The sequence below is a fragment of the Macaca fascicularis genome, chromosome 10, assembly GCF_037993035.2.
Source record: "Macaca fascicularis isolate 582-1 chromosome 10, T2T-MFA8v1.1".
NCBI classification, from domain to species: Eukaryota; Metazoa; Chordata; class Mammalia; order Primates; family Cercopithecidae; genus Macaca; species Macaca fascicularis.
In genome coordinates, this window is record NC_088384.1 from 33,365,370 (window position 1) to 33,380,012 (window position 14,643).

General features: G+C 48.1%; 2 protein-coding genes across 14 annotated transcripts in view; one reads left to right on the top strand and one right to left on the bottom strand.

The window, feature by feature from the left end:
- The window catches only part of CDC45 (cell division cycle 45), a 43,920-nt gene extending 38,956 nt beyond the window's left edge, over positions 1-4,964 (bottom strand). For 8 of the 12 annotated variants that reach the window (XR_012419012.1, XM_074004468.1, XM_015457434.4 and 5 more), the window contains exons 1-5: positions 4,845-4,964; positions 4,646-4,705; positions 3,832-3,924; positions 2,001-2,138; positions 539-682 (exon numbers count right to left, since the gene is read on the bottom strand). Coding sequence is in view for 9 of the 12 variants with exons in the window: in XM_074004468.1 (XP_073860569.1) it covers positions 539-682; positions 2,001-2,138; positions 3,832-3,924; positions 4,646-4,705; positions 4,845-4,895 (486 nt within the window). In the remaining 3 variants the exon portion in view is untranslated. Of the gene's footprint in view, positions 1-538; positions 683-2,000; positions 2,139-3,831; positions 3,925-4,645; positions 4,706-4,844 lie in introns of those variants that run through there. The other 4 variants (XM_045364012.3, XM_045364011.3, XM_074004472.1 and 1 more) reach the window with 2 other exon arrangements.
- A 707-nt stretch (positions 4,965-5,671) lies between these two features.
- Positions 5,672-14,643, top strand: part of UFD1 (ubiquitin recognition factor in ER associated degradation 1) — a 29,073-nt gene continuing 20,101 nt past the window's right edge. Inside the window, exons 1-4 of one of the 2 annotated variants that reach the window (XM_005567977.4) lie at positions 5,672-5,784; positions 9,267-9,399; positions 9,763-9,795; positions 13,317-13,438. In XM_005567977.4, coding sequence (XP_005568034.1) covers positions 5,782-5,784; positions 9,267-9,399; positions 9,763-9,795; positions 13,317-13,438 — 291 coding nt within the window. In that variant the 5' untranslated portion in view covers positions 5,672-5,781. The remainder of the gene's footprint in view (positions 5,785-9,266; positions 9,400-9,762; positions 9,796-13,316; positions 13,439-14,643) is intronic. The other variant, XM_005567978.4, reaches the window with a different exon arrangement.

Here is a 14,643-nt window from a genome sequence, read left to right on the forward strand (position 1 = left end):
CTGGCAGAAGCCATAGTGTTGGGTAGGCCCCTGGGCCCAGCCCCAGATCGCTAAGCAGCTCAGACCCAAGGTCCACATGGTGAAAACCATTCGTATCTGTACATACAAGATACCTCCCCTGGAGTAACTGTCTGGGACTGGGCCTGGCCAAGGGATGCAGACCCACATTGCTCCTCTGCAGTGACTGCACAGTGAGTGATGCTAGAAGACAGTAGGAAAGGAAGGGGTGGGAGTTGCACTATTTATTGCTTCTCTACATTATTTTTTTGCTATCTAGCTGCAGAGCTGAGCTGTCCTAAATTTCATTTTATCTGACAGGATCCTATTGGATAGATAAGCCACTATTCAGGGAAGTCCAGTAACCTGCCTGAGGCCACACAACCAGGGGACAGCAGAGCCCAGGGTCAGCATCCATGCCTGTTAACTTCTCCACTTCCCACTGCCCTCAGGTACACCTGGGCCTGGCAGCCTTTAGGATGACCTCTGACCTCTGGGAGTGCAAGTTCCTCCGGGATGGCTGTGAGAGACCCAAACACACCTCTTCTAACCGTGTGCGCTTCTCAGAAGGCTCTGACCCATCGCTGTCATTTCCTGAATGCTCTTCATCCTCCTCTTCATCCCTGAAGATGTCTTCATAGGCGGGAACTTCAAGGTCATCATCTTGTTTAATGAGTAATTTGATCTAAGTTCAAAACAAAAAGGAATTAAGCCTCTCCTCTTTCTACGGAAAACTACACAATATGTTCTTCTGCAGAATCTCATCATTTCCTAATAAGCTGACTCAGTTTCCTGTTCATACAAATAGCTACCAATTTAATAAGAGTTCCAGGCTTCCAAGGAATTTTCTTGTTTTCATTACCAGTGAGGCACCAGAGTTACACCATACGTGGTATGCAGAAATTACGAAAATCTGAAAACAATTCTTTGAGGACCATCTAGTCTACTTAAGTCTAGAAACACAGCATCCTCTTATGTCATACATGAATAAAATGAATGCCCCACAACTTGGCCTCTGATAAAGGACATGAAGATGTGTAACCCCTAGATGACTAAAACTCCTGTCTAAAAGTAACTCCAGGCTGATTTTTCTTTTTTTTTTTTTTTTGAGACAGAGTCTCGCTCTGTCACCCAGGCTGGAGTGCAGTGGCCAGATCTCAGCTCACTGCAAGCTCCGCCTCCCGGGTTTACGCCATTCTCCTGCCTCAGCTTCACAAGTAGCTGGGACTACAGGCGCCCCCTACCTCGCCTGGCTAGTTTTTTGTATTTTTTAGTAGAGACGGGGTTTCACCGGGTTAGCCAGGATGGTCTCGATCTCCTGACCTCGTGATCCGCCCATCTCGGCCTCCCAAAGTGCTGGGATTACAGGCTTGAGCCACTGCGCCCAGCCTCTTTTTTTTTTTTTTGAGACGGAGTCTCACTCTGTCGCCCAGGCTGGAGAGCAGTGGCACGATCTTGGCTCACTGCAAGCTCCACCTCCCAGGTTCATGCCATTCTCCTACTTCAGCCTCCCAAGTAGCTGGGACTACAGGCGCCCACCACCATGCCTGGCTAATTTTTTGTATTTTTAGTAGAGACGGGGTTTCACCATGTTAGCCAGGATGGTCTCAATCTCCTGACCTCATGATCCGCCCGCCTTGGCCTCCCAAAGTGCTGGGATTACAGGTGTGAGCCACCATGCCCATCCAAGACTCCATTTCAAGTAAAAATATAAACAAATATTTTCTGAGCGTGGTGGTATGTGCCTGTAGTCCCACCTACTAACGAGGCTGAGGCAGGAGGGTCAGTTGAACCCAGGAGTTTGAGGCTTCAGTGAGCCATGATTGTGCCACTGTACTCCAGCCTATCTCTCAAAAAAAAAGATGACAAAGACCAAGTTCTTGTGTTCAGGCTGTTCCAATCCCACAGGATAGTCAGACACACACCTTACCAAGAACACCAGGTGAGACATTGTACATGGCATAAAAAGTACAGACAGTTTGAGGGCAGAGCACAAAAAGTACCTGGGTATTGTTGTACACATTGATGACATTGACTGGCCTATGGGTGTCACACACAAAGAATATAGTGTCTTCATCAGGTTGAAGAATATCCAACAGGTCTACATTAGCTCCACAGTTTATGAGAATAAAATGACGAAACTGAAAAAAAGGAAGATATTGTAAAGTAGCTATATCGAGGAGGCCCTTTTCCCTTCACCACTAAGTCTCTGAGTTGTTCTGCTTAAACTTACTAAGTCCCTGACATGTGGCAAGGCCCACGTGGCAAGGGATTCCAAAAAACGGCCAGGCTGGCATGCTAAGTGCTTTAGCATGGTGACAGAGCAGTGTGGGCCCTGGGGCTCCGTTTTCCCCAGGAGCACACTGAGACTCAGCAAGCCCAAGTCTTATGGACAGCTCAAGAAACTAAAGAGGAGCAGAGCAAGGCTTCAAGCACATGATTGCGTCTCTCCAGACCTCACGGTACTATGCTGCATGCCTCTCCAGGCTAATGGCATTGTACAGGTTTAAGTTTTCAGCAAATACTTTATTGGTACTTAAATATTAAGTCCTTTATCACACTCCATCACTATTGCATGTGCTTTCCTTATCAATACCAAGCTGGTGCAGGTCCTTGACATAACAACAGGAACACCAGGAGAGGACTTGTCTCTGCCAAAACAATCCTAGATATGGCCAGGGACTCCAGGGTCCCTCTTCCATGTCCCATCCCCTCTCTGTGGGGTCTACAATGTCCCATCTCTCATTTGGCCCCATGCAGAGGTGGGAGGAATCCTGGCATCTATTGTTTAAATTTATTCCTGTATTTCAAGTTGGAAACCAGGATGCATTTTCTTGGAGAAATAATATAAAATAGTAGTGTATTCTAAAATAATTTTAACTAATTCCAGCACTTTGGGAGGCTGAGGCAGGCGCATCACTTGAGGTCAGGAGATCGAGACCATCCTGGCTAACATGGTGAAACCCTGTCTCTACTAAAAATACAAAAACATTAGCTGGGCGAGGTGGCAGGTGCCTGTAGTCCCAGCTACTCAGGAGGCTGAGGCAGAAGAATGGCATGAACCCAGGAGACAGAGTTTGCAGTGAGCCGAGATCATGCCACTGCACTCCAGCCTGGGCGACAGACCGAGATTCCGTTTAAAAAATATATATATAGGCCGGGTGCGGTGGCTCAAGCCTGTAATCCCAGCACTTTGGGAGGCCAAGACAGGCGCATCACGAGGTCAGGAGATCGAGACCATCCTGGCTAACACAGTGAAACCCCGTCTCTACTAAAAAATACAAAAAAGTAGCCAGGTGAGGTGGCGGGCGCCTGTAGTCCCAGCTACTCGGGAGGCTGAGGCAGGAGAATGGTGTAAACCTGGGAGGCGGAGCTTGCAGTGAGCTGAGATCCGGCCACTGCACTCCAGCCTGGGTGACAGAGTGACACTCCGTCTCAGGAAAAAAAAAAAAAAAAAAAAAAAAATATATATATATATATATATATATATATATATGTAAGTAAAAAATAAATAAAATAAATCAAAATAAAATAAAATGATTTTAACTAGACCATATTAAAAACTGCTAGATTCCAAGCACCTTACAATCAAATTTCTGCAAAACAAGTTCAAAGTTAGGGGCTATCCACATTCATTATCTTTTTTTGCTGTCAAGTTTGCTTCTACAACTTGGGCGTAAGTCACCAGTACATACAGCATGTTTTTCTCTTCCGTATTGCCTCATGTAGCTGATACTTAAATACATACTGAATCTATTGTGGACATAGAATGCTGTGTCAAGAAATTACAATTGAGTAAAAAAGCCACGTTATTCTAAAATACATCTTCAATACCTGTTCTTTATGCTCAAGAAATGAAGTTTCAAGTTCTTGCCACCCAGAAACTGGAACCAGCGTATACTGCACGTGGTCACACTGGAACAAGGCCTGGAGAGAGAGTGTTTTCAAAGCCTATCTTATTTAGGACATTGGCAATTTACCTTGAAAAGAAACCGAGTTAGATTAGATGGGTTGAGAGATAAAAGACACGGGATAACACTAAAGTTAGTGAAATGCTTCCGGGAAAAGCTAGGTGCTAGGCATACGAGTGTTTACCATACCATCCTGTGAATTTTGCAAATTACCAAATTAAAACATCGGTGGGAAATGCCGATTTAACTTCCAGGCCGCCTGAAAAGTTCCTGATCCAAGGGCCAGACCAAAACAATGTACATACCATGCCCTATTCAAAACCAAACTAACGATCCTCCCTAATAGACTAGGGGCTCCCATATTCCCAGCAACACCTACGACACAACTGTACCCAGAGTTGTCACAGATTCCTCTCTCTCAAATCCCCCATTTGAGAGGCCACTACAGATCCAAAGTTTCCCCCAAACGCCAACTGCTTTGTTCACCTATTCATATTAATAGTTTATTGCAAAAATACAAACTAGTCTCTTTACCTTTTACTTAATCCTCTATCCCACCCCACACCGTTGGGACAGGGAGGCAACTTCTCCTCTCACCTGCTGCTCACCTCCTGCCCGGCTTCCTCTCCCGCGCTAAGCCCTCAGCATCCATCCTGACTCTCTGCCCGCCCTGCGCCCCCACGCAGCACCCTCACCTCTCGCGCCGGCCCCGCCCTCCCAGGCCCCGCAGAACTCACCTGAAGGATCTTGCACGCACACAGAGCATCTACGTCCGAGGCCACGAAGAGAAGGACCCTCTATCGGGGAAAGAGCGGACGGGCTGAACGCGGCGACCCGAACCCCGGCCCTCCCCTGCCTCCCGGTCACCCACGGCCGCTCCTCCTCATCCCTTCCCCACCAGCAAGGCCTCGGCGGGGATCCCAGATTGGGCGTCACCTGGCTCTGGACCACCTCGTAGAACTCTTTGCGGAAATCGGACACGAACATAGCCACGGCGGCCGTACGCCTGGCGCTCGCGCTGAGTTACCAGGAGCCCCGGCGGCGGTCAAGACTCCCGCCAAATCACGGCTCCTCCGATTGGTCCAGGAATCACCAACCAATAGCCTCTTAGTTCCCAGCCTTCCTTTCTTTCTGATTGGACCACATTGGAGGCGGCCATTAGCGCTCTGCCATTCACGGCTAGAAAACTCCAGCCCGTCCCAAAAGAAGGGTCACCTCTGAGGCCGAACGCAAGCGCTGTTGCCCCTTTCAACTCTGACTCGCTTTTACCCAGAAACGCGACGCTCGGCGGACATCTTTACTTTGGGAAGAGAAGCCTACTGCCTCCCACTGGGAACCCCCAGAGAAAGTACACTACTTCTAGCCATACATTAAACTCAGTCACATACCGAATGGGGCAGCAGTTACGTTTGCAATAGGTTTTTGGTGTGGTCTGAAGAAGGATTTGTAGCTTAGTTCCGCCCGAGTCCTAGATGGCTGAAGCAGAGGCATTCTGGGTAGTGCATTCTGGGTAGTGTAGTCGTAAGGACAATGGGCCCTACTAAATTCGTCTGGAGGGGTTGAAAACTATCAAAACGTAATTTAAAATAACTTTAAAAAGTACCTACTAACGGGGAAATAAATCACGAAAGGTCATTTTAATGCTTCTGCTGAGGGTGTTTTAGAGCCTAGCGTCTTCGCCTGGCCTGTTCTCTTTTGCAGCCGACGCTTTGTCCCGGGCACCCCCCTCCGGGTCTCGGGTCCGGCACTTCCGGTGAGCCTCTGGGGCGTACCGGCTTGGCGCGGCAGAGGCGGCGGAGGCTGGGAGAGCCGTCGGCGGGGTACGTTCGTCGTATTGCCGGAGAGAAGCGGAGTCTCCGAGGTGGTGTCCATCATGGTAAGCGCTGACGGGCAGCGGGCGGGGTCTGGGCGTCTGGCCCGGGGCCTGAGTTAGGGCCCGGCGGGGCGGCGCGGGACGGCGGCGGAGGTGCCGAGTCACCTGGGCCTGAGTCAGGCCTGCCGGCTCATCGGCCGTACTGGGCACAAGCAGAACCCTTGACCACTAACCGCCTGTGGTCGCGTCCGCCAGTCCTGAACGTGGCTCGCATTCCGTCTCAGCCGGACTTGCCGTCGTTGACGAAAGAAAGGAAAGTTAGTGTCCATTCACGGGTTTTCCATGTGCTGGACGCGCAACAGGTTTCCATAAACCCAAAGTTAGTTGCAAGGTTGCTGGGGATGGAAACAGAATCAGGCGCTCCCCAGGGAGAAATCTTAGAGGGCATGCCCGGTCTTGGGGGACACCCAGCTCTTGCCCCAGTTCCGTGAGCTCCGTGCCTACAGGTTCGTGCCTTCGGATCTGTACAGCGGTGTTGTGTTCGCTAATGATAACGATGGAAGCTAATACCTGCTGGTACATTTCCTGTTACATAGCTTTTAACACCTGTACTCCCTCATCACGCCTTATTTCTTTTAATCCCTGCAATTCCTTTGGAAGCTAGGATGATTATTTTGAACATGAGAAAACTAACGTTTACAGAGATACTTTATTCGAGTCACAAAAGTAGGGAGTGGAGAGTTGAAGCCAAGTCTGTCTGGCTGCAAAGCACTCTACGGTATTGTCTTCCTGTCACCTGTTTATTTCAGTAAAGACAACGAATGATTGTCAGATTTTATTCCAAGTGTGCCACTGTCAAACCCTGGCTTATTTCAATTCTTGAGTTCATCCACTCGAGAATACCTGATATGTTCCACACAATGTGCTAGGTCTCGGCATTGAAAAGGAAATTGAGAGATGGGATCTGGAGTAGCAAAGAAGGAGCAGAAGGTCGGGTTCATGGGTAAACTGCAGGCAGGTTGTTAAGTATGTTGCCCCTTTGTGCGGATTTACCTTTTATGTTCAAAGGAAAGAAATGGCTTAGATAGGTTGGCTAGTGAGAAGCATTCAAGGGAGGCAAGCCCCTACCCTTTTCTGGTGTTGTTCACCCGGAAACACTATTTCATGTGTTATGGTTCCGGCGAAGATTTAGTTGAACAGTTATGCTGCTTAAAAGAAGAAAGACAAAAGATTGGATATTACTGTGCTGGAGTGCCAGGGAGTAAAGAACCATCCAAGAAATTAGGTGGGAACATGCTATGTTTGCATTTTAGGAAATGGCTAATTCAGCTTTCTAATTTTGGGGTTACTAGTAAACTCCTTTGTCAGTAGGTGGCATTCCTTCTATTAAATATATATTTGGAATCAAGTCAAGAAATTTTCTGTAATAGAGATTTTTTTTTTTAGTTGTGGTTAAAAAATCCAAATTTTAACCATTTTTAAGTCTATAGTTCAATTGAAATATAGTGTTGAATACATTCACTAGCAAGATTTTCTGAACTTTTTCATCTTGCAAAAATGAAACTCTGCTCACATTAAACAGTAATTCTCCATTTCCTACTCCTCACAGCCCCTGTCAATCTCTATTCTACTTTGTTCCATGAATTTGCTTACTCTAGGTACTTCCTAGAAGTGGACTCATAAAATATAAGTCCTTTTATGACTGACTTATTTCACTTGGCATAATATCCTCAAGGTTCATTCATGTGACAGGATTTCTTTCCTTTTAAAAGCTGAATAATATTTCATTGTATGTATATACCATACCAGTATTTGTTTATTCATTCATCTGTCATTGGACACTTGAGTTGCTTCCACCTTTTAGCTATTATGAATAATTGTGCTATGAATATGGGGTGCACAGAAATCTCTTCTTGATTCTGCCTCTAGTTCTTTTGAATATACAGCCTACTGTGAGATTTTATGTGGTTTCAGTTACCCAAGGTCAACCATGGTCCAAAATTTTTAAAATAGAGACCACATTCACTTAACTTTTTTTACAGTGTATTCTTATAATTGTTTTATTATTACTTGTGAATCTCTTACTGTGCCTAATTTATAAATTAAAAAAATTTTTTTTTCTTTTTGAGATGGAGTCTTGCTCTGTTGCCCAGGCTGGAGTGCAGTGGCACTATCTTGGCTCACTGCAACCTCCACCTCCTGGGTTCAAGTGATTCTTCTGCCTCAGCCTCCTGAGTAGCTGGGATTACAGGCGTGTACCACCACGCCTGGCTAATTTTTGTATTATTGTAGAGAGGGGGTTTCCATGTTGGCCAGGCTTGTCTCAAACTCCTGACCTCAGGTAATCCTTCTGCCTCTGCCTCCCAAAGTGCTGGGATTATACGCGTGAGCCACCACGCCCAGCCTAGAAATTAAACTTTTTGCAGATATGTATAAGAAAATTGTAGATATGTATAAGAAAAAAACATAGTATATATGGGTTTCAATATTACCTCTGGTTTCAGGCGTCCACTGGGGATGTTGGAATGTATCCCCTGTGGATATGGGGGGTGGTGGGAGGAATACTGTACTTTGAGAAAACCTCAAATTGATATGTTTGCTAAGCCTCATCTAAGTCTACAGTTTAAGAACTAGGATCTTAACCTTTTTAATGGCATCATGTTTTAGCTTTGCTTGTTGCTATAAGAAAGCATCACAACATAGTGTGACGTGTACCTACTCTGCTATGAGAGCAACTGAAGGGGCACTGGCCCTGACCCTCAGCAGAGCAGCAGAGGCTTCCTGGGGAAAGGAAAGGGTGGTAATTGGAACCCAGGGGAAGGGGTGCAACCACTGGGTACCTGTTCCTCCTGCTGCCTGGAATGCCTTTCCCTATTTTTTGCCTGGCTCTCTCTCATAGCATTCGGGTCTTTGTGCAGAGTCCCTTCCTAACTACCTATTTAAAATAGCATTCCCAGGAGCCCTCTGTCTACTTACCCTGCTCTTTGTCTTCAGAACTGCCGGACACACATGTCCCTTGCTTTGAATGTATATCTCCCTTGGTTTGAGTGTCATTTTCACCAGGACAGGGGTGGTATCTATTTTGTTAGTGGACAAACATCACTAGAGTGGTGTTTCCCTTGTGCTCATGTCAGAGCCTGGCAGACAGTAGGCACTCAATAAAGAGATGTTTCAGTTAACAAATATTGTTTAGATTAATGATAGTAAGAAAAGTGTTCAAGGCAGAGGAACTAGCCCAGGCAGGAGTCTGTGGGGCTGTCAGTACAAGTCTCTGAGGTATGCAAGAGGTTGGGCCTTGATCCTGAGGATGAAGATGGGAGCACAGCCCTGATAAAGGTTCAGGACAGGCTTGGCGTGGCCTGTTTTATATTTAGTAACATTACATTGAAGATTTCAGTACATTGAAGATTTCAGTACATTGAAGATTTCAGTACATTGTATTCTCTGACAATGTTTAGCAGCATTGATTACTCTGACATGTTTTGTCTTTTGACATGAAGAAATGTACCTTTGTTTTAATACTTGTTTCTCTTTCCTCCTTCTAGTTCTCTTTCAACATGTTCGACCACCCGATTCCCAGGGTCTTCCAAAACCGCTTCTCCACACAGTACCGCTGCTTCTCTGTGTCCATGCTAGCAGGGCCTAATGACAGGTCAGATGTGGAGAAAGGAGGGAAGAGTATGTGCTTGTTTTTATTTGAATAGTAACCTTTCCTGCCCTAAGTCTGCAATGCTGTAGCCTTCAACGGTACTTACTTTGCATGTGGGAGTCAGAAGCTAGTGTTACTGTGAAAATGGTGCTTATTCTAGACTTGCTTTATTGCGGTGGGGTGCTAATTATGGTTAGGTTTATGGCTGATAACCATTCAGTTCCCAAAATAAATTACATCAAGTAAGGTTCTTTATGAAAGATTACTATGACATTCTGGCTACCCTAAAAACCGTTTAAGGCTTTTTGTTAGATATAAAGAAACTGCATCTTGCCTTTGGTCTGTTCTTTTTATTTTTATTTTTTAATATTTCTTTAATGTTCTTTCCACAGTAATTATGCCGCCCTCAGCCCTGGACCAACTCAGTAAGTATCTTCTGAGTGACTTAAGAACTTAGTAAATATGGACACCAAGAGTCAGCATGGGCTCCTCAGTATATCCAGACACCAGTGCCCTTTGTCAGTATCTAGCTGTGAATTGTCCCTGGAGGGCATGCGCTGGACTGGGAGAACCTGGGTCACAGGTACCTAGGGCAAGACCAGGGCCCCCTGAACCTCAGCTTCATCACTGCCCTGGGTGCTTCAGGTCCCTCCTCTGTGAAGGGAGTTCCCTTCCCCTTCCTGATTCCCCCCCCCCACTCCCCCTACCCCCACAACTTTTCTCAGTATTCTGTCAGGATTAAATGAAGGTACAAGTATCAGGTGCTTTGCACAGTGCCAGGGCAGCTGATGCCATTGGCTGGGCTCACTAGATTTTTTTTCCTAAAGGAAGAATTGGTCAGCTCACAAGAGGGCGCTGTGAAGCAGGTTCCTCATCCCCGCCCCAAGCATCTTTCCTCAGCTCCAGACCCCCATTTCTTTTTTCTTTTTTTTCGAGACAGAGTTTTGCTCTTAGCATCCAGACTGGAGTGCATTGGTGCAATCTCGGCTCACTGCAACCTCCGCCTCCCAGGTTCAAGTGATCCTCCTGCCTCAGCCTTCCGAGTAGCTGGGATTACAGGCACCCGCCACCACGCCTAGCTAATTTTTTGTATTTTTAGTAGAGATGGGGTTTTGAATGTTGGGCAGGCTGGTCTTGAACTCCTGACCTCGGGTGATCCGCCTGCCTCAGCCTCCCAAAGTGCTGGGATTATAGGCGTGAACCACCATGCCCTGCCCAGACCCCCATTTCTAATCGCCAGTGCACCACTGCATCCTCAGCACGTCAAAAACTGAGCTATTGTCTTCCATTCCAGAAACCACTCCTCTTGCTGGGCTCCTGCCTCTTACCAGGAGTGAGATAGGCCCACAGGGGTTGTAAGAGTGGCCACATTCTTCCTCCCTTTTCTCTGACCCCTTATCCCACGAGAGCAACCTGGAAACCCATGCCCTAGCCCCATACTACACAGGCCCAGAAAATCCCAATCATGGACAACCCAATCAATGATGCCGTCACTGCCTTCCAAACTTAAGAGTGTTTCTGGTGTGAATTCTTCCCGTGTGAGGCAGGAGACTGGGGCTGGCTAGGAGGACAGGTTCATGCTTGGTGTTGGGGGCCTCTGGTGGCAGCAGGCTGAGAACAGGTGCTGGCTGTGTTGTGACTCACCTCGGGCTCTTTGCCCAGCCTGACTCCAGAGTAGCAACTTGACCTCTCTGAATCTCAATGTCCTCTTCTTTAACTAGGGACATCCACAGTGTCTATGCATCAGAAGTACTATAGTGTCTGTGACACCCTGAGCTATCTGATTCCAACCACAAGGTGGGAGGTAGCCCCTGAGCCAGCACCAGCTGTGGCTATACCCAGTGGAGGCCTCAGCGCAACCAGTAGGTCAACAGAGCTATGGCGTTCACAGTTCTCATGAAGACCCCATCATTACAGAGGAGAGAACGGGCCCCCTAAAAAGGTCTTCCTTTCAGGTCATGCTGATCCAGGAGTCAGACACCAGGTGTGACCCTTGGCACAGGTGTCCAGAAGAGACTTGGGCTGGGTCATTGAGGTGTAGCTCAGATCAGTGTTCAAATCTTTTAAGTGATGGGAGAAACTCTTTCTGTCTAAATCTTACAGGAAGTCCTCTATTTCATAAAATGAGGGTCTCTGCTCTTTTTGGAGGAAGTGAGGGGGTACAGAGGGACTGGGAGCCTCTAAGTCACAAAATGCAGTTTGAGAGTCAGTGCACTGAGGGACATTGGAGTCTCTTCTCACTTGCAACAGTCTCAGACCCTTGGCTGGGCCCAGTCCAGTTTCTTGTGGACCAGCTGTAGGTCAGCTCCATGGCTCTGCAGCTGAGAGATGCACTGGGACAGAGGTCCTGGCCCCTTTACTGCCAGTGTGAGAGTCACCCTTGGTGATAGGAGGGAATGCCCTCCCCTACTGTACCTCCATGCTGCTCCCAGAGGTTCTCTGTAGCTTCCTGCCCAAGCTTTCAACTTGATTTGCTTTATTAGAATTTGTAGGGAGATCTCAAATGGAATCTGCTTTACCTCCCAACACTAACTATGATTTTTGTTGGAATATTTGCCTAAACTAACAAGCTAAATTCTGCTTTGATGGTTGAATCCCTGGACTTAAGTCAGCAGCCTGGGTTTGAATCCTGGCATCACCACTTGTGTGTTGTGAGGTCTTAGGCGTGTTACTTAACCTGTGGGCCTCAGTTTCCCCATAGATAAAAGGGGATAATGATAGTACCTGACTGTCTGTTCTGGGAAGACTGAACAAGGGCCTTACACATGGCAAACACCATCACTATCATCAGTTCCTTCTCAGTCCTCTCCCCCAGGGCCCTGTGTCTCCTGGGTTCCTGTCTCTTTTTGCCAGCCCCTCCTTTATGTGCCTGTGCACCTCTTAGGTCAGCATGTCACTAATCCAGCTTACTTGCCTCTGGCCCTGCTTTCAGCTCACACCTCAAGGTCCACCAGAGAGAGGAGGCGTCCTATGTCATGACCCTGCTGAGAGCCCACACTGCCCGCTGGGCCCAGGCCCTAGGTTCTACCTCGTGTGGTGCCCCTCCCCTTCCCAACCACTCCCACACCTGTCCCCAGCCTGTCTTGCCTAATTGCCCACCATTTCTGAACTGCCTGGGCTCCTCTTCCCTTCCCCGCCTTTGCTCAGGCTGCCATCTCTGCCTGGATTTCCTCCCAGGTCTGCCCGCCCAGTGTCCAGCCTAAAGAACTCGGCCTCCAGGAGCCTAGCCCAATAGCTCTGTCCCCTCCTGCCAGCCCTTCCCATAGCACCTGTAGCATCTGGTTGTGGTTGTTTTCTTTGTTGGAGTTTACCTTTAAACTAGAAACCTTTAAAGAAAGATAGGGATTTTGTCCAGGACATGGTTGGCACTGAAATTATTTATGAATAAGTGAATGAACACGTCACCTTTTTTTTTTTTTTTTTGAAATGGAGTCTCGCTCTGTGGCCCAGGCTTGAGTGCGGTGGCCGGATCTCAGCTCACTGCAAGCTCCGCCTCCCGGGTTCACGGCTTTCTCCTGCCTCAGCCTCTCCAGTAGCTGAGACTACAGGCGCCCGCCACTGTGCCCGGCTAGTTTTTTGTATTTTTAGTAGAGACGGGGTTTCATCCTGTTAACCAGGATGGTCTCGATCTCCTGACCTCGTGATCCGCCGTCTCGGCCTCCCAAAGTGCTGGGATTACAGGCTTGAGCCACTGCGTCTGGCCGAACACATCACTTTTTAGAATGTTGACTTCAGAAAATCACAAGTCTACGCCGGTGCTGTGTTACCAAGTTGTCAGGCTCCTCCTTGAGCCATGCACTGTGCTCTTACAGAGGGGATTCATCTGCCAGAGGAGTGTGGGGTTTGAGGGGCAGGGTTGTGGGGAGGCTCCTTCTATGGGAAGGCATGGGCCGAACAGGTTTCCCTTCATAGGAGTTGTGCCTCATAGCCTCTCTCTTCTTTTCAGGCCGACTTAATATTACCTATCCCATGCTGTTCAAACTGACCAATAAGAATTCGGACCGCATGACGCATTGTGGCGTGCTGGAGTTTGTGGCTGATGAGGGCATCTGCTACCTCCCACACTGGGTGAGTGGGGCTGCCACTTAGGGTCTCTAGAGAGCAGCCACTTAGGCAGAGACATGCCCTGCACTCGAGAGTCCTGGCCCTGGAACAGGTGGCGCAGCCTACTCCTCCTGCTCAGCATCTCAGCCTGACCTGACCCGGTGGGAGAGAAGGGATCCAGAGCAGTGCGCTGTGCCTTATGCAGGCTGGTGGGCTCTGGACGTACCTGTGGGCCACTGTGCTGTGGGAGCAGCCTTGTCTTTGATAGTTGCACAACTGGTTGTGCAGAAACAACAGCTGAACTGTTCATCTGTGATTTCCTGGGTGAGGCTTTTTAAAAAATAATGGAGCAACAGTGTTTTTTAGGTGGTCTAGTAAGTAGGGTGTTTGAGGTTTTTATGCTTTCCCTTACTTTTAGTAGTCTGTCACAACGTATGTGTTTTTAGTTACCTCTAACTTAGTCTCCCAAATCTCTCAACTGAGCTGCTGTAGGAATGACGCCTTTCTCCTTACAAGCAGGCTCTCTTTGGAAAGTTGACTTGAAGGACGTCATTGCAGATCTGGGCTGGGATATCCAGGGCGTGTGAGCCACCAGAGCCTGCCCTCGAGGCTGTACCCCTCAGAGAAGTGAGCAGAACTGTGCCAGTGCTGTAGGGAGGAGCCTGCAGCAGTGGGAGTTCCACATAGGTAGCTGTGGCCCACTTGGCTCCTTCTTCTCCTCACTCCTCTCCCCAGCTCTGGCACATTAGGGAAGTTCACAAAGGGACCTGCTTGTCCTTCTCTTTGTGCTTGAATTACATCAGGCATACTGAGAGACCCCACAGTGAGCTGTGGGCTGGGAACTCTCAGGAGTGCTTGCTTGGCTGCCACCAGGGAGGTGGTCTGAAGCCCACCTCTCCTCCTGATGCCCTGTCATGCCCTACCAGATGTTCAGAAGGGATGGCCTTAAATAATATTTTCTGAGATTAAATATGAATTGAAATTCTGGCCAGGCACGGTGGCTCACGCCTCTAATCCCAGCACTTTGGAAGGCTGGGGCAGGCAGATCACTTGAGGTCAGGAGTTTGAGACTAGCCTGGCCAACATGGTGAAACCCCGTCTCTACTAAAAATACAAAGATTAGCCAGGTGTGGTGGCACATGCCTGTAGTCCTAGCTACTTGGGAGACTGAGGCAGGAGAATGGCTTGAACCCGGAAGGCTTAGGTTGCAGTGAGCTGAGATCACGCCA